This window comes from Sycon ciliatum, chromosome 2 (assembly GCF_964019385.1).
Source record: "Sycon ciliatum chromosome 2, ocSycCili1.1, whole genome shotgun sequence".
Classification (NCBI taxonomy): Eukaryota; Metazoa; Porifera; class Calcarea; order Leucosolenida; family Sycettidae; genus Sycon; species Sycon ciliatum.
The window spans coordinates 44,493,214-44,514,466 of record NC_088644.1 but is presented as its reverse complement, the minus strand read 5'-3'; the positions used below and the strand labels follow the sequence as shown (position 1 = coordinate 44,514,466).

General features: G+C 47.7%; 1 protein-coding gene across 1 annotated transcript in view; it reads left to right on the top strand.

Annotated features, from left to right (window-relative positions):
• Positions 1-20,165, top strand: part of LOC135810260 (leucine-rich repeat-containing protein 15-like) — a 342,979-nt gene extending 322,814 nt beyond the window's left edge. Inside the window, exons 19-20 of the mRNA XM_065323740.1 lie at positions 5,277-5,413; positions 18,407-20,165. Of these exons, the coding sequence (XP_065179812.1) occupies positions 5,277-5,413; positions 18,407-19,380 (1,111 nt within the window). The 3' untranslated portion in view covers positions 19,381-20,165. The remainder of the gene's footprint in view (positions 1-5,276; positions 5,414-18,406) is intronic.
• Positions 20,166-21,253: the final 1,088 nt, after the last annotated feature.

Below are 21,253 nucleotides of genomic sequence, written 5' to 3'. Positions count from 1 at the left end.
TTGGCATCTGACAGAGATGCTTGGCAGTCGCACTGTGCATCTACTGCTTACACAGCTGCATAATGCCGTTTATTATATTTAAAAAAAATTAAATATTTACTATTATTTTTTCGGCAACGCAGATGATGATGATGATGATGATGATGATGATGATGATGATGCCCCCCCCCCCCCCCAGGTGTCTCCAATCTTAGTGACTGTAACCGCACCCCACTCACAGTGGGTGGGTATGATGCGAACACTGACACCATCCACACTTACTATAGGCAGAAAATATTTCATTCAAACACAACCTTCGATGTTATAGAATCACAAATAATAGACCAATCCCCTTATTATTGTCTGGGTTCGAGCAAGGGGGCAACTCCGCAGTCGTGTGGGATCCTGCTGCACACACGCGACCAACCTGCAGAGCACGCGAAATCTACATGCAGTGCAAGCCTGTCTACAAAAAATGCCACAAAGACTTTTGATTTGAGCTGTTTTGTTTTTGTTTAGACATCTTCCTTTTTACGACTTCAAGATGCCTTCTCAGGATCATTGCTGCGTTCCTCACTGTCAGAACAGGAGGACGAAGCAAACAAGTCATTTCACTCCTTTCCTCATGTGGAGCCACAGCGGCCTGGAGCAAGCGGATCCAGGCTATTCCCCGTGAGGAAGGACGTAGTTTTAGGGTCGCTCTGAATATTTTTGTTGCAGCGATCATTTCGATACCGAAATCGAAATCGTTTTGCCCAGCTCTACAAGGGCAGGATGAGTCCAGGAAACCAAATAGCTGTCTTAGATCCTACGGTACCAGGTTTGCTTTTCGCAAGAGAGTGGAGTCTGGACGCCCAGCTCCCCATGCTCGCAAAACAATATTTGCTGAGCCTAGTGCAGTTCGGTCATGGAAGTGCAGCGTCTGCATCACGAGCTCCCCATGCTCGCAAACCAGTATTTTGCTGAGAGGCAACGACACTTTGAGTTGGAAAGGAACCTGGCTTAGTGCAGTTTGGTCCTGTAATGGAAGTGTAGCATCTGCATCAGGAGCTGGCAGCAAGTAGAGCTCGTGTACAGAGTCTCGTGGAGCAGTTGGACAATGTGAGGACTGGGGTGAAGGCAGCCGAAAAACAGCTTACGTACAATAACATAAAGAAAGACTCTGAGCCGCTCCAGTTTCTGACTGTTTTGCCTTCAGGTGTTTGGACCGCTCTGTGGGACTTCTTTGAGCCTAGCCGAGAAAATGTACTGCACCGCGCCAGATCTGCGAAGACGGAAGCTGAGGGACGGCGGATACAGTTTGAGGTGGCTGTAAATCGCCAATGAGCATGTAATGGAGGATCAGCTGCTATTGGCATTGATGTGTCTAAGCCTGGGCCGAATGAAACAGAAGCTGGTATGCGTGGCGCAAGTTAATCATCCGTTTCACGGTATATAGCTAGCTGAGCTGGAAAGATGTCTTTTTCCTCCGTTTGAGCATGATCCCCATTTGGGCGAGCTGGCGAGATTTTCAGTCATCAACGCCATGTACTGCAAGACATTCTGCATTGTGGTTGAAACAGTTCTATTTTGCCGTGCACTTAGGATTCTCGCACCGGCACGGCACGGCACAACACCCAACAGATCCTTGCGCTCTTATTTTCTTCCATGGTAACATTGCTGATCACAATACCCCGTAGCCAGTCGCAATATGGAAACCAAAGGTATACCAATATTTGCATCGAATGCAGTGATGATTTCAATACTGTCCACTAGTACAACGCATTACCAGACTGGCATATAATCATGATAATATTATCCATTTCGCAATCACTGTCATTGCTTTCTTAGATCTCCAATCATCAATATCGGACCATAAACCGTCTATCATCTTATAAGTTATCATCATTAGTATCCTGCTACTATACTCCCCTAACGATGAGCTCGAAGAAACGAAACAGTTGTCTAGAGGCGTAAACAATATCTGTCAACGGATGTGTCCTTACTGTGCTGGTGTGTTTATGCTTCGTGCATTAGTTCGACCAAGAGCGCATGGTGGTGGCGGGTTGAGGATGTAGTACAGCGGAGTATGACCGAAAGCTCTGTCACAATGTATTTTATTAGGAAGGTATAGAAACAGAAAAAAAACTGTATCTTCATCTTGGGCATAAACAGCCCGTCTCACATTAAAATAGTTCACTCTGAACATACAGTCTTCCTAAGAGAAAGAGAGGGGGGGGGGTATATTCATAGGTTCGAAAGAACCGCACACACACTTTGCTGCAGATAGCGGCAAGCTCTGGCCCTCGTGCTTCGAAGAGGGAGCAATCCACTGCGCTACACTTGCGACTAACAACAAGCTTCGACTTTTCAAAGGCACGACTCATCACTGGCTCTGGGGTAATGTTCCCGGGCGGGAAGTGTTCCAGCACAAGAAGCAGCGCGAATACATGCTGACAAAGACCACCATCATCACCAGCCGGCACACAGCACACTGTTCTTCAAACACCATCCACTCCGTCCATGTGTTTGCACTGTCCTCCTCTAGCTCTTCACGATCAACAAATACCACGCACTGCTCATCGTTTTTTTAATGCTTCCTCTGGGTTGGCTAGCCCTTCGACTTGACAAAACAGCGATCACCACTGCACTGCTATCGTCACCTCATAGCAGTCGCTTCCACCAGTGGCTTTTCCTGTCTTTGCAAGGCGTCCAAGGATGGCTGCTGTTGTCACTACAGGCAAATCAGATGTACTTTAGTGGCTGATGTCCAACCAGATCGTTGGAAAATCGATTTTTCCACTTCAGGGCTGCTGATCGCGATCGCGACTTGGTGACTTGGCAGCACCACGGTTACCTTCATAGAAGATGGCTCTGGAGAGGAAAAGACAGACCAGAAAAAGGTTACTTTTATCTTCAGCACCGATCTCAAGGAGAAAGAAATACGGTCTGCTGTAGCCTAGGCACAAAATAAATCTCACAACACGATTCGCGATTCGAATATTTCAACAACAACAAAACTCACCTCTGGAGTGACTCCTGTTTGTGGCCCGAGATCGTTCCCTCCCGCTCCTTGAAAAAATCCTGCAGCTGCATCAGTATTCACAGTCCATGTCTCTCTCGGAGACTCTGCTTCTACCAGTAGGAGGTTAAGCACCGCTCGAAGCCATCGCAAACTACTTGAACTAAGCAGAAGACATTCCAAAACAAACCTGAAACACACTGTGAAAGATGCTGTCACGTTCAACGACTAGCTCGATCGCGAGTGAGGTTGCCCCCGTGCTCGAACCCAGTATAATAAGGGGATCCGTCAATTATACGAAACGAATGCATATGTGGACGGGTGCGCGCACACTTACATACTAAGTACATGTAGTAGTGCAATAGAGTAACATAGTGCAATAGAGTAACATAGTGCAATAGAGTAACATAGTGCAATAGTGTAACATAGTGCAATAGAGTAACATAGTGCAATAGAGTAACATAGTGCAATAGAGTAACATAGTGCAATAGAGTAACATAGTGCAATAGAGTAACATAGTGCAATAGAGTAATAGTGTAACATAGTGCAATAGAGTAACATAGTGCAATAGTGTAACATAGTGCAATAGAGTAACATAGTGTAATAGAGTAACATAGTGCAATAGAGTAACATAGTGCAGTAGTCAGCATAACACTAGCACATGCTGAGAATGCAATAGCAAGCTTCACCATTGCTCATGCTCATGCAAATGTTCAGCAGCACTCAATTCCGCAAGTTTCTGAAGATTAACACATCTGCAACAAATAGATAGGATACGCTTACTAATGATGCATGGGAGCACACAACTACCAAGTTCTCAACGAATGTGATGCTCAATGAAAATCCATCCACTCAAAGACCTGTGACGGTGGGGACAATAATCTAAGCAATACGCATTGCCGTCAGTCAAACGGTCTTCCCCAAGATGGAAATGCAATGATTTGTAGTCACCAGGCAATGATACCAACACAATGTCATGTTTGTGAAAATCCAACCAGTTACTTCATGGAATACGAGTATTACCCTGTGATGATTTTTCGTGTCATTGGCATACAAGCAACCCTCCTACTGTTATGTTCGGTAGACAAGAGACAAGAAGTTTATTGATTAGTTAGAATACACGAAGTAGAAAAACTGACCAGATTCAATCTGTAAACGACAGAGAAGGCTTTCAAAGATATGCGTGCGTGCATACACAGTAGAGCTAAAGTTAAAAACATTTCTCATGAAATGAAATTGATGATAGCTAGACGATTGATGCAAAGTCCTTGCAATTGCAGTCCTTGAGGACTGATATTATTTTTTCACGCAACTATTATGAAGACGTTGAGTACTTTTAGGCCGTTCATTCAAGCAACATCAAGCAAACGCGATACGCTCCTTTAAAATGGAAAACATTCAAACAAAACGACAGAACAGCAGAATAATGGAATGAGTAAAAACTTTCTTTAAATATCTCTGTCATCGTCCTGTCAGGTACTTGGACAGCCTTTTGACAACGTGGTACAGGCAGCTCTTGTCCAGTAAACCATGGTATTCTTATGGCGTCGAACGAAAGAGAGTGTCAGTGCATCTGACTCCCCAGATTGCAACTGTGCTGCACTTTTCTTGTTCTCCGCTTTCTGCTGTCATCCTGCGCACTGCTGCAACTTCTTCGAAGAATCACAAGACGCTTTCCAGATTTGATTGTGAGCGTCTCCCTTTTCCCCCTTCGTTACCTGAAGACAGATTACTGTCAACAAATGCACAGCAGAACTAGCAGCCATGGCCAGTGAAATAAGGTATCCTTGCGGCGTCCAACGAAAGAGAGTGTCAGGGTACCTGACTCGTCAGATTTAAACTGTGCAGAACTTTTCCCGTTCTCCGATTTCGGCTTTCATCCCGCGCAATGCTGAAACGTTACCTTGAGACAGATTACTGCCAGCAACTGCATAGCAGAACTGGCAGCCATGGCAGAAGTGAAGAAAAGAATGCGCTGCCACAAGGCAAATTGAAAAGGTGTTTGTTCTCTTTCGGGCACTACACACAGGGTGGCATGACTGGATAAACTGGACTTCTGTATAGGGGACCTGTTGAAAATGTGTACTTCTTATAGGGATTGCGCCGCTGGATGAAGCTGATAAAAACTGAGCGGCCTCCTGGGCTCTCTATTTAGTGGATTTTGGACCAATGAGCGCGATTTCCAGCGTGGCGCGCAAAATCTTCATAACAATTCATCACCGAAGTAGATACCACTATTTCCTCCATTATTGTTTCTTAATTCCCGATCTGCTTTGATTTCTTTCGTCATTTGTAGATGGCTCAATGATAATTCTCTGATTCTAACGCCACGTCTCTATGTCATTTTATACGGTATCGGCAAAATCTCCTCCAGCCCCTGTTATGACTCCTGTGTTCGGGTTGATTCAATGGTTGAGGTGTACTTAAGCAAAGGTATGCTACGACTTTGATGGTCAAAATCATAAAGAATGGTCTAAAGCATTCCATGGTATCTCCAATTTGTCATCACCCACAATTGTTACCAAGATAATTTTGATTCAGACCAAGCAACGCTGTAACAAACTAACCGCTGTGTTGATGATATTAACCCTAAGATGGACACCACTTTCAGTACTCCTAGAACGGCCAACAGGTGTCAATATTTTGACACCTGCATATATTTCCATGTGTAAGACAAGTTATAAATTTGTCTTCAGTGCAGGCTGTCACTAGTTGCATTGATGATGTAGACAACACATTAGGATTCATGCAGACACTATTTTTGGCTTTAGGCAACCAAAGTACATTGTATGCGTATCGGCACATGCGAAGGATGAAGTCAGATACTGGCAAAACGTGAATTACTTGCATAGGAATTTCTTATGATCACAGAGTTGCAATAACAAGCAATGTGTAAACGTCACTTGCCATACGAGAAACTGCTTTTTAGGAATATGTGCTTCGGTATACTCGAATTCCCCAACCGGCACGATGAATGACACTCAGTAACAAGTACAAACATGGAATGACTATGTGCATCGTTTTTTCCTAGGTGGACGCATATGCTTCTAGACATGGGTGCAAGTTTAGGCTTTTAAGGACTGCGTTTCAGCCCCTTTCAAAGTGTTGTACCCTTCTCTTCTCCTGGGCTGCTACTTAGCAACCAGATGCACAACACTAACATTCTCACCGGCACTCTCACGATCACTACAATCGTCGCTCTCCGACTCATTGCTCCCTTCACCGTCCGTCCCATCATCCGCTTCCTCTGCGCTCTCTCTGTTATCCCGCCTGACTTGGTCCATTGAACGGGACTTGGCCGTCACCCTGCTGTCACGTTCCTCCTTACGCACTTGTTTGTTGAGTGCGTAGCTGCTGTTGTATTTGGCTGTTGATCGTCTTGGTCTTTCAATAGTGGGCTTGGATGGTGGATTAGTTGTGGTTGCTGTAGATTGCATTGTTGGTGATGGTGTGGGAGCTGCTGATACGCAAGGTGGGTCTTTTTTGGTTGGCAATTATAGTGTTAATGCCACTGCCGGTGTTGCTCGCGGTCTGGCACTGGCAAGCTCCACCGCCGCAAGAGCCGACGGCGGAGGATCAGGAGGAGGCAGTGGGACCGGGAGCGCAAGCGGCACCACCCCAGCCAAAGCCACCAGGGGCACTGACGAAGGAACCACCGACTGCAGGAGCAAAGGCAGCGACACAAGCCGGCCCGACGAGCCACCATCGATAATATGGGGCGCAGAGGACAATTGGCCTTATGTATTTTTAGGAGTCCATATAGACGCGGACGGGCGGAGCCTATTGGTTTTATTCTCAGGAACTCCGAATTGGTGATTTCATTATCAGATTTTATTTTTTTTGATACTGAATCAGAGCTTTCTGGACCTTTACAATTTTATCATGGGTTGAGACTGGACCGAGTCTTAAGAACTTGGAGTCATCGTTCAAGATGACTGCCATTTTGGATGTGTATTCTACTCAACTCATGATGACTGTGGCACGGCCTTTATCTGGTCGGGTAATGATGATATCATGGTTTGTACTAAGTTCACGTCGTGCTTTGAGATGTTCTCGGTATAAATAGAACCCGCTCCGGTCAGGAGGTTTCGCGGCATGTTCTTCGGCAAGCGCCCTGAGGCTGGCACTACACACAGCCTGTTGGGCTTCCGATATGGGAGTGAGCTGTTTCAGTTTCTTGTAGAACAACTCAAACTCGGTCAGTATTTGATGACTTTGATGACGAAACGGTTGGTGAGGAGACAGAGGACGAGGCAGATGATGGTGGTGATGATGATCGTGAGGATGACGAGCGGAACGAGGAAGAGTCGGGTGGGAAGGAGCGAGATGAGGCGGATGAATGTGTTAATCGTAAGAAGTCAGCTGTGTATCTACACTTGTTATCTCGTCCTGACTGTCTTGGTGTGTATGATGACTCTCATTTTTCTGTACTGTGTCGTGCGCGTTATGTCCAACCGTTGAAAGTCCTTCAGGCAGTTTGTATACGTATTCATAAGCCTGTTTTTTGTAAGCAGAAAGAGCACGTTGTTGCACTGAAGTTGTATTCGTAGGTTGACACTTCGTTCAGTGCCTTCTCGCCTTTGGTTATGTAATCTTGTTACCTTTTTTGCGTTTCATCTAGTGGTTTTATTGCACTTGTATCTTGATGTTATTTCTAAAACCTTTCTATTTACAGTACTTAACTTCAGTTTCTTTGGTTGTACCCTGAGTTCCGTTTTTCCCACTGATGATAGGAACGAGAAAATCGATTCTGGGTTTTCAATAATATTTTTGTTATAAAATACACAGTAATACATGTCAAACAAGTAACGTAGTTGCGTGATGTCTGCGGCCTTCATCCTATTTATAGCTATATTAAAATTATTATTTGAAGTGTGAGTTACGAAGTCTGAAAAAATGTTGAACGGTCTCTGCTGGGATGACGACTACACCATAGCTCAGTGGTTAGAGCATCGCTGGCTACAAGCGAGGGTCCCTGGTTCGAGTCCTGGCGGTGACAGTCAATATTTTCTTCAGACTTTTCCCTTTTGTATAGCTGAGCATTACACTGGGAAATTCTCTCCTACTGCTGCAGAGCCAGCGGTTACGCCATTTACAGCAACACCGAAACCCCTCGATAAGCCGATTTCCACAGCAGAGGTAGCGAGCGCAATGAGTCGTCTAAAGAACCAACGCTCCTGCGGGCCTGATGACATACCAGCCGAGCTTGTCAAGTACGGAGGCCCTGCACTTGCAGAATGCCTAAGCAGCATTTTCAACGATGTATTCACTCAGCACAGCCAAGCGTCCCTTGGAGATGGTGTACTAATCGCTCTGCATAAGCCAGGTAAACCCAAAGGCCCCATGAACAATTTGCGCCAATAACATTGCTGACTACTGCCAGAAAAATCTTGTCCCTCATCACACTTCGCCGAATCAGAGCTGACGTAGAGCGATATATATCTCCATCGCAAGCCGGGTTCCGTCAAAACAGATCAACTGCAGACATTGTGTTTTGCAAACGGATCCTGGCATCAATTGTTGAACGCTTCAACACTACTATCTACGTGCTAGGGCTGGACCTGAGCAAGGCTTTTGACACAATAAACCGCACAAAGCTGCTTGATGTCATGGAGCAAGAGAAAATTGGAGACGCGGACGGTTTACGACTGGTTAGGTACCTGCTATCTGGCACGGCGCTGACAGTTCGCGTGAACGAAGCACAGTCCACACCTTTTGAGACAGCTCGGGGGGTCCCCCAGGGCGATGGATTGTCACCGGTACTGTTCACGGTTACTTTGGAAGCAGCCCTACGAATGGTACGTGACCAACTGCCAGCCCGACCATCAACAGACAACATTCTACCTGAAAAACAGCTTACGCCGATGATGTAGACTTCATCTCCACATTAAAATCATTCCTTACCAGCGCCCTACCCGTCATCGCAGGCGTCTTCTCCGAATGGGGTCTTACCGTCAATACCAGTAAGACTGAATGGATCCCTATTTACCTGGAACCCACTTTGGGAGATGCCACCTCTACAACATCTAGAAATGTCGGCACAACTTGTGGTAAAGAAGCTTGGCGACAGGTGAAGACACTCGGCTCACTATATGGCTCCGGGGAAGACGTAACGCGCCGTATTGGCTTGGCCGCAAGAGCATTTGGAGACACTCTGAAGTTATGGTTCAAACACAACCTGCTTTCTACACCCATTAAAATTCGTTTATACAACACTTTCGTTCTACCAATCTTGACCTACAACCTTGCTTGCCATGGCCTGTCCCGTGCACAAGAAAAGCGCCTAGATGTGTTTCATAGGAAACAGCTGCGGTGTACCCTTGGAATTACCTACCCAGATGTCATCTCAAATGCAGATTTATATGCTGTTACTGGCAAGTGTATCTGTATCTGAAATGGCCAAGCGGGACAGGTGGAAGCTATTAGGACATATATTATGCCAGCCAAGTGACATCCCTGCAAATATTGCTCTCACTGCTTTCTGTACATATGCTACCGGTCAGCCCTTTCGAATAGGTGCACCCCGCTCTTGCCTCACCACAAGTCTCCAGCGAGACGTCCGCCTCACACCTATCTGCATTTTTAAGCCCAGCTGCCTTTGTGATCTCGGCACCTATGCCCGCGACAGAAAACAATGGAGTAACATCTGCTCAGCCATTTAGTCTAGTACTGCTCTTCTTAAATTTGACCTTTATTACAAGACTCTTCTTTTCTTTTTCATTTCGTTCTCCCACTCTCACACACACATGCTCACAGTTTATTCTGCCGTCGCGAGTCCCATTCGGGACGGATACGAGAATAATAATAAATAATAATAATTTCCCTTTTGTCTCATTCCCTCAAAACCAGTTAATATTTTATGACTTGGGGCTCCCCGCGTGCTACTTTGTACGTGAAGTGCGTGGGTACAGTGAGGGCTGCGTCCCACCCGCCTGTGTGGATTCACAGGAAGTGTGAGTTACGAAGGCTGAAGAACATGTTGAACGGTCTCTGCTGGGATGACGACTACACCATAGCTCAGTGGTTAGAGCATCGCTGGCTACAAGCGAGGGTCCCTGGTTCGAGTCCTGGTGGTGACAGTCAATATTTTCTTCAGACTTTTCCCGTTTGTCTCATTCCCTCAAAACCAGTTAATATTATTATTTGAAACTCTGGTGTTGAGCCATAAATAAATGTAGAAAGGAAAAGGACATATGGATACGAGTTAAGAGTAACTCTCCATCACTGTAACTGGATACTATATACAGTCAGAAAGTGCAATAACTTGGCACAAAACTGACAGAGTACTGAAACATTCGACGTCCTGACACCTAGCTTCAAAACATCTCCGTAGCGCTAACCGACAGCCTTCCAACTTGGAAGGTTCAAGGTTATGGAAAGACCAAAGAGGGGAAGGCAAGCGCAACGAAAACGAGCAAAAGCTACAGTCCCAACGGAACAAAGATTGTCGATTGTTACTGGACGATGACGAGACCAGTACGATATTTGACAAAGCCGTCCAACCACAATTCGAAGCAGCAAAGCAGCACACCACCCAACTTGGGTGGGTCATAAAATATCAAAGATAAGTAAAGAAAGGGGAAGCTTTGTGAAAACGAATAGACCCTTTGCACAATAAGCGAGAGGGGTCGAGACGGGGCATGCTGTGCACGCGCTGCACACTTGGCATGCAACCAGCATGCGTGGTTTGCTGCAGGACGTGATCAAGTTTTCTGTGACAGGCTGTGTTTTCACGGTCCCGACGCGATGTTCATGTATGTACTCCGTAGCTTTTTTTCATTTGAAGTTTTTTTAGTTCTGAAGGAAGAAGTTCCGAAACGCTTTCCAAGGACCACTGTTGGGTTCTTGTTTGCAGCAACCGTTATCCCTAACGTTAGTCTAAGGAACCCACTTGTCTTTCCATGCGTTCCCTGGTGATGCTGGCATTCCACACTCTGGAATCCTGGCTATCTGGCGAGAAGAGGGCCGCAGTGCTGCGATATCGTTCCCAGTGTTGTGCTCGGAACACTTTATCCATGACGACTTTCATCCGACCTTGCTTTTGCGAAGATATGGAAGTTGAACGCCCTGCCAAGAGACTCTGGAGCTTGAGAAAAAGGCATGACCCATCCCTGTCTTCGCTATTGGAAGATCGACTGCTTGCTGGCGCTGCTCGAGCTGTTGGTGTTGAAGTGGAGAGAGACGCAGCCTCATCGTTCAGGTGTGCGGAAAAAGTCATCTGAGTTCGAGCTGTGGCTGTGTGCACGATATGACAGACTTTCACATTATGCACATAGCCACCAAAGTAAAACTCATGGACACTATCCACGGTCCTGTTCACTTGTACTACTCCATCAGCTCCCTCTTCACTGTCGTCGGCGACTTGCCCCTGCGTTGGAGACAAGCAAGCATGCTGTGGCACTCACTCTGGGAAACAGAGGTTCATCACTCATCCACTGGGATGCATGAAATGTTGGGCATGATGAAGGTACACTCGAGGAAGTGGTGCCCTTCTTAGTTCTAGGAGCATCAGGGTTCTGAGAAGTGTTCTCTACATCGACAGGGGAGAGAAGGTAGAGAAAAGAAAAATAAATTTCAATCTACAGTAATCCGAAATATCCACTGAATGCGGAAAACTTACCTCTCCAACAACTCCTTCTTTTTCCAGACAGATACGCACCCTCATTCAGCAGAAAACTGTTCAGTTCCTTCACAGACCATTCTTCATTTTTCGGTTCATCCACGGGTTCCACAGCCATCGATGGCAAACCACTCGACACTCTCTCCTCCATCTCCAAAATGGAAAAATACAGTGTTCCACCATGCTCAACAACTGATACTCTGCACAAAAATAGAAGAGGATGCCCCGTCTCGGATCACGTGACCGTTATTGTGCAAAGGGTCTATTGTACAAGCCGAAAGCCAACCTCCTACAGTACTCCTCATGCATCACATTGTGATGGACTAGTTGACTACAAAACCAGTTGTTTTACACGACGTTCGTTTCGCCATATAGTTCGTGACGGCTCATCAGGTGTGCAATTTGAAACTCATGAAGAATTTATGTTGGCAATTTATGTTGGCAATCACCCACTCTCTTAACATTGGCCGGTGTTTCCACCGAGTCTTGAGATGTTGTAATAAATATTATTACACAACAGAACAACAAGGACAATCAAGGCTTGTTTGCTGCTACTTTAAGTTTCATGCTTACGCAATCATCAGGCAACATGAAGATCGGGTGCCGACCATGCCGGTATATATGCCAGGAGAGGGTGGTATAAAAAGCTGTGTGAGACTGTGGGGGCTAGCGCAGTAGCGGTGATGTTTTAGGCAGGGGGCTGTGTGCAGAGTGTGTGGTTGTTGAAGGCAGGGGCTAGCAGTGCAGTGTGAGCGCGAAGTGTGTGGCTGGTGTGGGCAGGAGGTGGTGAACAATGCGTGTGGATGTTGTAGGCAGGAGGCTGTAGAGCTAGCAGTGTGATAATAGCGCAATGTAAATGGATATGTCTGGTGTGGGCAGGGTGTTATGAGCAAGGTGTGTGAACGTGAATGGTGTGGGCAGGAGGCTGTGGAGACATGTTTAGGTGACACCGTGGTTTTTTAGGAGATACTTGTTCTCGTGTCGGCACTTGGACACCATTTCGGAGCGCTTGTTGAGGCTGGACGGTGACCCTAGCGTGTTCAGGATGTGATACTATTCTCTGGTACAGAGGGAACACCGCTTCGTGATGTTGGAGTATGCCCGGGCGCGATCTTTTATCCTCCATTCGACTTCGTATTGGGCGTTGGATTTCTTCAGCTTCCAGATGTAGTTGGAGAACTCAGTGCAGCTGGAGTACTTCTCGTATCTTGTTGTAGTCATGTGGTTGGCATGGCGTGACTTGAATGGTGGCGCCGACATACCGGTGTATTCCTTTTTGGTGGGGCCTGACGTTATGGATGCCACATATATCAGCTCCGTCGTTTGGCATTCACCGTTGAGTGGACAAGATGGCTTGTCTCGGCAGTTGCAGGGCTTTTCCGGTTTTTTCGTTCGCGGGCAGAGGACCGCTTTGTTGTGGCTTTTGATGCGTGCAGCCATATTTGGCATGCAACTGTAGCTTATCTTGATGGTGTTTTTTGTGAATATTTTTCCGAGCTTCGACTGCGGGGGGAAGTGCTTCTTAATGAGCGCGAGGAATCTTCCACCGATGTTTGTTTTCACATTACGGCTGTAGGGCGGGTTGTACCAAATCACCTTCCTCTTCCTTTTCTTCTTTTTGCTTGTTTTCTGTTTGAACTCTAGCGTGCTAGGGTGGCCGCTGGCGTTGAGGGCCTCCGCGTAGATGGGGATAGCATCACGGAACACCGCCTCTGAGCAGGAGATGCTTGCCAGTCGGTTGTTAATTCCAGCTGGGATGTTCTTAAGGACTTGCGGTGGGTGATTGGAGTTGACGTTGACATACAGTGGGGTGTCGTTGGGTTTTCGGTACGGTTGGTTGGTTCCTGTGGAGAGGCTCATTGTGATGTCTAGGTAGTTAACAGCGTTCAGGTTGACGTCTATCGTGATTTTTAGCCCCAGCGTCTTGAAGGTGTCGATGACAGCTTTCCTTACTTTGTCCGCACTGTGGCCAGTGGCGTTACGGAGGACGGCAAGCCCGTCGTCTCTGTAGAGGCCTACCGAGCCGCTACTGAAGTGCTGTTCGAGTTTACCCAGGAGGAAGGCGCCGACCAGCTCACATGCTTCAGCGCCATCGAAGGATCCCATGGTAACATCGAACAGCCCGTCTCTGTTTTTCTTTGCCCATGTTCGGTTAGCTCCGAATAGCAGTGACTGCCTCGCGTGTAGTATTATGTCGGCGTCACAGTCAGGAATTGCCACGAACTGCTTAGCGTAGGCGAGGGCTAGGCTCAGCAAGTTTAACCGGAAAAGCCCTGCAACTGCCGAGACAAGCCATCTTGTCCACTCAACGGTGAATGCCAAACGACGGAGCTGATATATGTGGCATCCATAACGTCAGGCCCCACCAAAAAGGAATACACCGGTATGTCGGCGCCACCATTCAAGTCACGCCATGCCAACCACATGACTACAACAAGATACGAGAAGTACTCCAGCTGCACTGAGTTCTCCAACTACATCTGGAAGCTGAAGAAATCCAACGCCCAATACGAAGTCGAATGGAGGATAAAAGATCGCGCCCGGGCATACTCCAACATCACGAAGCGGTGTTCCCTCTGTACCAGAGAAAAGTATCACATCCTGAACACGCTAGGGTCACCGTCCAGCCTCAACAAGCGCTCCGAAATGGTGTCCAAGTGCCGACACGAGAACAAGTATCTCCTAAAAAACCACGGTGTCACCTAAACATGTCTCCACAGCCTCCTGCCCACACCATTCACGTTCACACACCTTGCTCATAACACCCTGCCCACACCAGACATATCCATTTACATTGCGCTATTATCACACTGCTAGCTCTACAGCCTCCTGCCTACAACATCCACACGCATTGTTCACCACCTCCTGCCCACACCAGCCACACACGTCGCGCTCACACTGCACTGCTAGCCCCTGCCTTCAACAACCACACACTCTGCCCACAGCCCCCTGCCTAAAACATCACCGCTACTGCGCTAGCCCCCACAGTCTCACACAGCTTTTTATACCACCCTCTCCTGGCATATATACTGGCATGGTCGGCACCCGATCTTCATGTTGCCTGATGATTGCGTAAGCATGAAACTTAAAGTAGCAGCAAACAAGCCTTGATTGTCCTTGTTGTTCTGTTGTGTATTACGCTCTGCCTTTGTGGTGTTGAGCACTGTCAAGCACTCTGGGTACATCCTTCGGGTAATAAATATTATTATATTAATATTAATGTTTTTACAATAAAATGTTGTAGAATAGCATTGTTTGGTTGAGGAAGGTTACTCTTTCTCGCTTTCTTCGGAAAGGTTGGTATTTATTGGACATGGTTAGTCTGGTTTGGTTTGGGTGGCGGCGAGACAGCGAGACAGCGAGACATGAACGATGAGAATATTCCAACGTTCTGAATTTTCAGTAGCAAGTTTCAACGCCCGCGGACTGACGTCCACATTGAAGCGAGAAGTACTCCGACTGGACCTCAAAAATAATCGAATCGACATTTGCGCTTTGCAGGAGACGAAGCTATCGGCTGGGCTTGCCGAACTGAAGGACGGGTTTCGCTTGATATGCCCAGCGCCGGAGTGTAGGCACTATGTCTTGGGCTTCGCTGTTTCATGGTCCCTTTCGAGCAGAATCCATCAATTTTGGACGTTGTCCGATAGAGTCGCAGTGCTCACGCTACGGGTCGACGACGCGACCGCTGGTGGCCCGGCGCCATCCGCTACTCCGCTTCTGCCCAGCCCTGGTTCGTCGTCCCTGATAGCTGTAGTAAATATATACGCTCCAACTTCAACTATCTGTGCTCGTGATGCCGAGGAGTTGGATAAATTTTACGTCACCCTAGCCAAGGCGTACAGCCAAGTGAAATCATCGTCAGTAGTTCTGCTGGCTGGCGACTTCAATGCCAAGGTCGGCGGTGACCGTAACTCTCAAGACTCATGTGCGGGGAGGCATGGGCGAGGCAAGAGGAACCTCACTGGACAGAGCCTCGTCGACTTCTGCAATAGCAATAACAATAACCTTTTTCTGTGCATCACCGCATTTCAGCACAATGCTCGGCACAAGACGACATGGACTGGCTGGCGCAAGGACCAGAAAACCAACACCACCGTACCTATCTACAACCAGATAGATTACATCGCATGTCGATTACAACAGAAAAGGCTTATGACCGATTGCAGGAGCTATGGCGGGTGCGAAACCTCATCGGACCATCGGCTCGTAGCCGTGAGAATGGACATGCAAAGAATTTTCGGTATTTTCGGTCGCGAGAAGAGTGCCGTGGCCAAAAGGGAACGTACGTGCATAGATACATCGAAGCTTTTCGATCCTGCAATCCGGACCACATACAGAGAGAGACTGGCGAACGAGCTGGACACAGCAGCTTGTACCTGGGATAAAACAAACCCATTTGACACGTGCAACAATGTGCTGCAGACGGTGAGCAGAATGGCCAAGGACGTTTTGGGATACGTCAACCGTAGCAGACACCAGAAATCAGACCCTGCGATACAAGAGCTATCACTCAAGCAAAAGAATATTCGTCTGAGTATCAACACCCTCCACCAACACAGCAGTCAAGGGCAATCTGAAGAGACAGCGAAATGACCTTCAACACACCATCAGAGACAAGTGTCGAGCCAACGCTGAGGCGCTTCTGGAGGCCAAAGCAGCAGAGATTGAGAGGCTGAAGGACGGGGCACGCATGTTTAAGGCTGTGCACCTCATGAGACGACGGAAAGCCCAGAAACCGGCTGTGGCGGACGAGATTGGACGGTTTGCTGGCAGCGACGGTCAAGCGGCAGCTGTCGTCAGAAGTCACTTCATGAAGCAGTTTCAAGGCGATGTGGCATGGACCCATTTGATGGAGCGCCGAGGCATCTCAACAAGCCCATTACATCTGCAGAAGTGATTACCAGCTTTAAGAAACTTAACAACGGCAGAGCAGTGGGCCCCGATCTGGTCCCGGCGGAGCTGCTCAAGTATGGAGGGGATGCTCTGGCGCCAATATTTGCCACGATCTTGAATGGAATGTTTGAGATGCACGAGCACATCGACCTGGGCAAGGGGACATTAATCCCGCTCCAGAAACCCGGCCAGCCAGTTGGACCTCCGAGTAACCTTCGACCAATTGTTCTGCTGACGGCACTGCGCAAAGCCCTCTCCATCATTACTCTTCAGAGAATATCATCACAAGTAGAACAATATCTCTCTTCAACGCACAGCGGTTTCCGCAGAGGCAGGTCAACGGCGGATGTGGTCTGGAGCCACCGTTGGTATGCTGCAGCCTGTCAGAAATACAAGAAGCAATTGGTAGTCCTCGGCATCGACATGTCAAAAGTATTTGACTCCATCCGCAGAGACCGTCTTCTGGCAGTTCTCAATTACTTCCTGCACGAGGACGAGATCCGTCTAATCCGTGTCCTACTAGCCAAGACGTCCTTCTGTGTACGTATCGGCACAGCAACATCCGAATCCGCTGATACCACTATCGGGACGCCCCAGGGCGATTCCTTGTCCCCTGTTCTATTTGTGGTATATCTCGAGGCAGCTTTGCAGGATGTAAGGAGCACTGCTACTGCCAGGGCTCGGCCATCATCGGATCTCGGCTTGCCATTTGAAATTGCGTACGCCGACGGCGCGGTTTTCATCAGCACAGAGTCTGGCTGGTTGGGTGACCTGGAGCCGGTTATCAGTGACGTCCTCAACGGATGGGCTCTGAAGGTAAACCCGGATAAAACAGAAATTACCGTTCTGGGCCGATCCCTGGACAGGGTAGCGAAACAGTGGCGCACCACCAAGAAGCTCGGCTCACTCCTCGGGGATAACGAGGATATCTCTCGGCGGAAACAACTAGCCGCTGCAGCGTTTCGATCGCTCTGGTCACTATAGAGCAGGCGCAGTACCGTTGGAGAAGAACTGAGGCTTCGTCTCTACAATGCGTTTGTACTACCAGTGCTAGTATACAACGCCGGCACATGGGGACTCAAGGCAGCTGCCGAGGGTAGACTCCACGCATTCCACCGCGGCCAGCTCCGTTCACTGATCGGCTTCGTCTGGCCGTAGAAGATCGCAACAACAGCACTCTACGACAGGTGCAAGGCAGAGCCGATCAGCCGCATCATCACCAGAGCTCGGTGGAGGCTATTAATTTTGGCCATGTCCTTCGACTTCCCAGTGATGCCCCCGCCGTCCTAAGCATGGTCAGCTACTTTGAATGTGATGACCACAAGTGGAGAGGCCGCCCTCGCATCACCATGCATGGGAAGCTCGACGACGACCTCCACTGAGCTGCGTGCGGGCGATTGCAGAGCCTGGAAGATCTGGAGCGCCTATCAGACGTAGCTGCAGTTTGAAGCGAATGGAAGCAGCTACTGGATATGATCTGTCAGTAGAGGTTGCGGCGATGAAACCGCGCCGTCACCTTTTTCCCAGATCACGGAAATATCCCTCAATACACTTTAAACATTCTATACACAAAGGATTTACAGCTACGTTTGTGCTTGTTGTCTTTATGTCTCCTATATCAACTGCTTCTCTTACCATGTCCAGCATAAGCGAACGTGTGGACTGCGTTTGTGCATGGGCGACTTGCACTTGCACCGTTGACACTGCCGCGGGAATGCATATAATAATAATAAAATAAAAGAATAGCATAGTCTAAATCTATTTCACCAAGCTACAATTGTGGTGATGAACACAGACCCTCTCAAATATCAAGATCCATCTACACCCCTTAGGCACTGTGTGTATTGTCGGCCTCCTAGATCATGACTTGTATAACATAACTTGATCTGTGATTTCTTGTTTCTATGCAGTGCCGTGCCGCGCCCAACTGCCAACACATTTCCTGGAGACGTCCCACCCCGTAACGGACAAGGCCGGCGCAGCACATTGTGGCCAGACAGCTGCAGACGTCATTCTAGTGGTCGATGAGTCCAGAAGCATGGAGCCACACTACAAAGACAGACTCTGTCAGATCGTGGGAAACCTATCCGTGAGCCTTGAGGAGCATGGCATTGGTCTCTACCCTGGCAAGCCGAACCAGTATACAGTTGTTGGCTTTGGCCATTTGAAAGGAGAGACGGGGTCTGATGGCCTCGCTGGACCACACGTTATCCGCAGTAACACTGGTCGTCAGGTGTACGACCTCGCTGGTTTCCGGGAGGCATGCGCTAAACTACGGAATACAGGGTCTGTGGAGGACGGCTACCTTGCCATTAAATATGCGCTGGAGAATATTACCTCTGAAGGAAGTACGTTACTCCGATTGAAGCGCAACGACGTTGCGCCAATCATCATCTTGGTATCAGATGAAGACAGGGATATCCAACTACAAGGGAAAGGAATTACACGCAACTCCATTAAGAAGTTGATACGCAAGAGTGGAGCTACCCTCGAAGCCATCGTGGACAACAGCATCTGGTACAACAACCAGCGAGGCTTTGGAATGGATTCCAAAGGCACATTGTACATTGCTGAAAACACTACACACTACACAACATCAAACAAACAGCAACACCGCCGCTACTTGGCTTTGCATTACCGGAACACGCGCAAAGACTACTCTTCCGTTGCCCTGGAGCTGAAGGGCGCTGTGTGGGACTTGAACTCGATACTGGATAGTGATGCGCTGTTTGCTTCACATGTGAACGCATTCGTTGAGAGTACTGTTACCCATGTTGAGAACAGGGTGCATAAGTGTTGCTCGTGCCAATGTGCTCACGGACCGGAGCATAGCTCTTTGCACTGCACGTATGCATCGTCTGTTCAGGAGTGCAAGCGTCCCTAACTCGCCAATGGTTGTTACGGTGTATCCCCTGTGTTGTTCTGAAAAAGGTGTTTTTGACCGTTTTTGTTCCGTGACATTTCATATCCGTATGCACAGTAACACAGCAGTTGTGGTAGCAGCAAGAGTTCATATGTAGTCTTGGTAGGAGTAGTATTTTGATAGGGAAGGCCCTACAGACGTTGTCGTCTTGTTACAGTTCAACACTTCACACAGTATCTTCCCATTTTGCATGCAACCAAATGCCATGTTTGCACTCTCATTCAGATTCGCACTGTTCCGCAGTGCAGTACATTTTCATTTTGATCCTGCCTTTCTGAGTACAGCTCTGTTGCGAAGCGAGTTAGTTTAATTTTGCTATTTTACATGTTTTAGTTCTAAAGACTTTATCATGTTTCGGCACTGCAGCAATTTGTAGCTTTCTCTTAGTCTAGACGTCTATGCGGTAGATATTGTACTATGAACTCTGTACGGCAAGTTCTGACACATGCAAAGTTTGTAGCCTCAGACCCTCTAGGTTTACGCAGCCATGCCAGAGCTCGCATTTTTCCCAACTGCTGCATACTGCTGTCCCAAAATAATGAAGTGCGCGTGCTCCGTACGATGTTGCACTGCCACGTTCACTTATCGTTTAAATTCTCTTGCAGTCCGAGCAAATAAATCAGTTATCAACTGATCTCCTAACTGTGCACTTGCGGGCTTGTGCCGGTTAGTGACATGGTGCCGAAACCTGCTTCCTAGTTCCTCGCCACTGCCCCAACCCAGCCTTGGTCCTGGTTGACTCGCCCTTTGGGGTTTGAGTTGTGAAAATGGGCGACACAAGATTGCCGACGGCTATCCAGACGAGCAAGCGTGCTCTCAAGCTCCTGTACGAAGAGCTGCAGGAGGAAACGACAGTCGGCGAAGATCTGCTAGCAGGAACCAAACCCGTTAACCAGATAAGTCCGTTTCTTTGTGGTTTAAAGGAATTGTTGGAAATAACGGACGCTAACTTGAATGATTTTGTTCAGAATGTGGAGTAATATGAGCCAAAGGGTAAAAACAACAAAGAGATTAAGAATGGTTTGGAGGATGGGGCTGGGTTATGGACAGAGACACTAGAGAAGGGTCTCAAACTCCAGAGCAAATTGAGAAAAATGGAATTGGAATCAGGCGTCCAGCCTACAATGCAGACAGACTCTACCTTACTTGACATTACGAAATTGATTGGGACGCAAGCTAACACCCAAGAGTCAACCCAAAATCTTCTAACGAGATTGGTAGAGCGGGATACTAGACTCATAGTAGAGCGAGATACTATAACCGAATCGAAGCCCCAGACAACTGCCAGATTACCCAAATTGGAGCTAAAGTATTTTGACGGGGACATGATGGAGTTCCAAGAGTTTTGGAACATTTTCGATGCTACTATTCATGACAACTCCTCCTTGTCACCAGTTGAAAAATTGAGCTATCTCCGTGAATGTGTGGGAGGGAAAGCACAAGACATACTGAACTCTGTAATGCAAATTATGAAGTTGCCCGGGATCTGCTTGAGACGAGGTACGGGACTAAGCAAGCTACGGTGGATGCCCACTACACTGCGTTAATGGAGATGTCGGCCTGCACCTCAAAAGTCGGAAGTTTGAGGTCTTGTGTTGACAAAATTGAAGTGCTCCTTAGGAGCCTTGAAGCACAAGATGAGGATGTATCGCAAAAGGTCTTCATTACAATAATCTTAAGGCAAGCTCCCGAGTGATGTGAAATTACAACTTGAGCTCACCAAACAGAACGATGAATGGACAATTAGAGAATTGCGTTTGGCACTATCGCACTTACTAAAGGCTAAAGAGAAGGCAGAAGGACCAGCCGCATGCAAAGGTCACCAATCATGGCA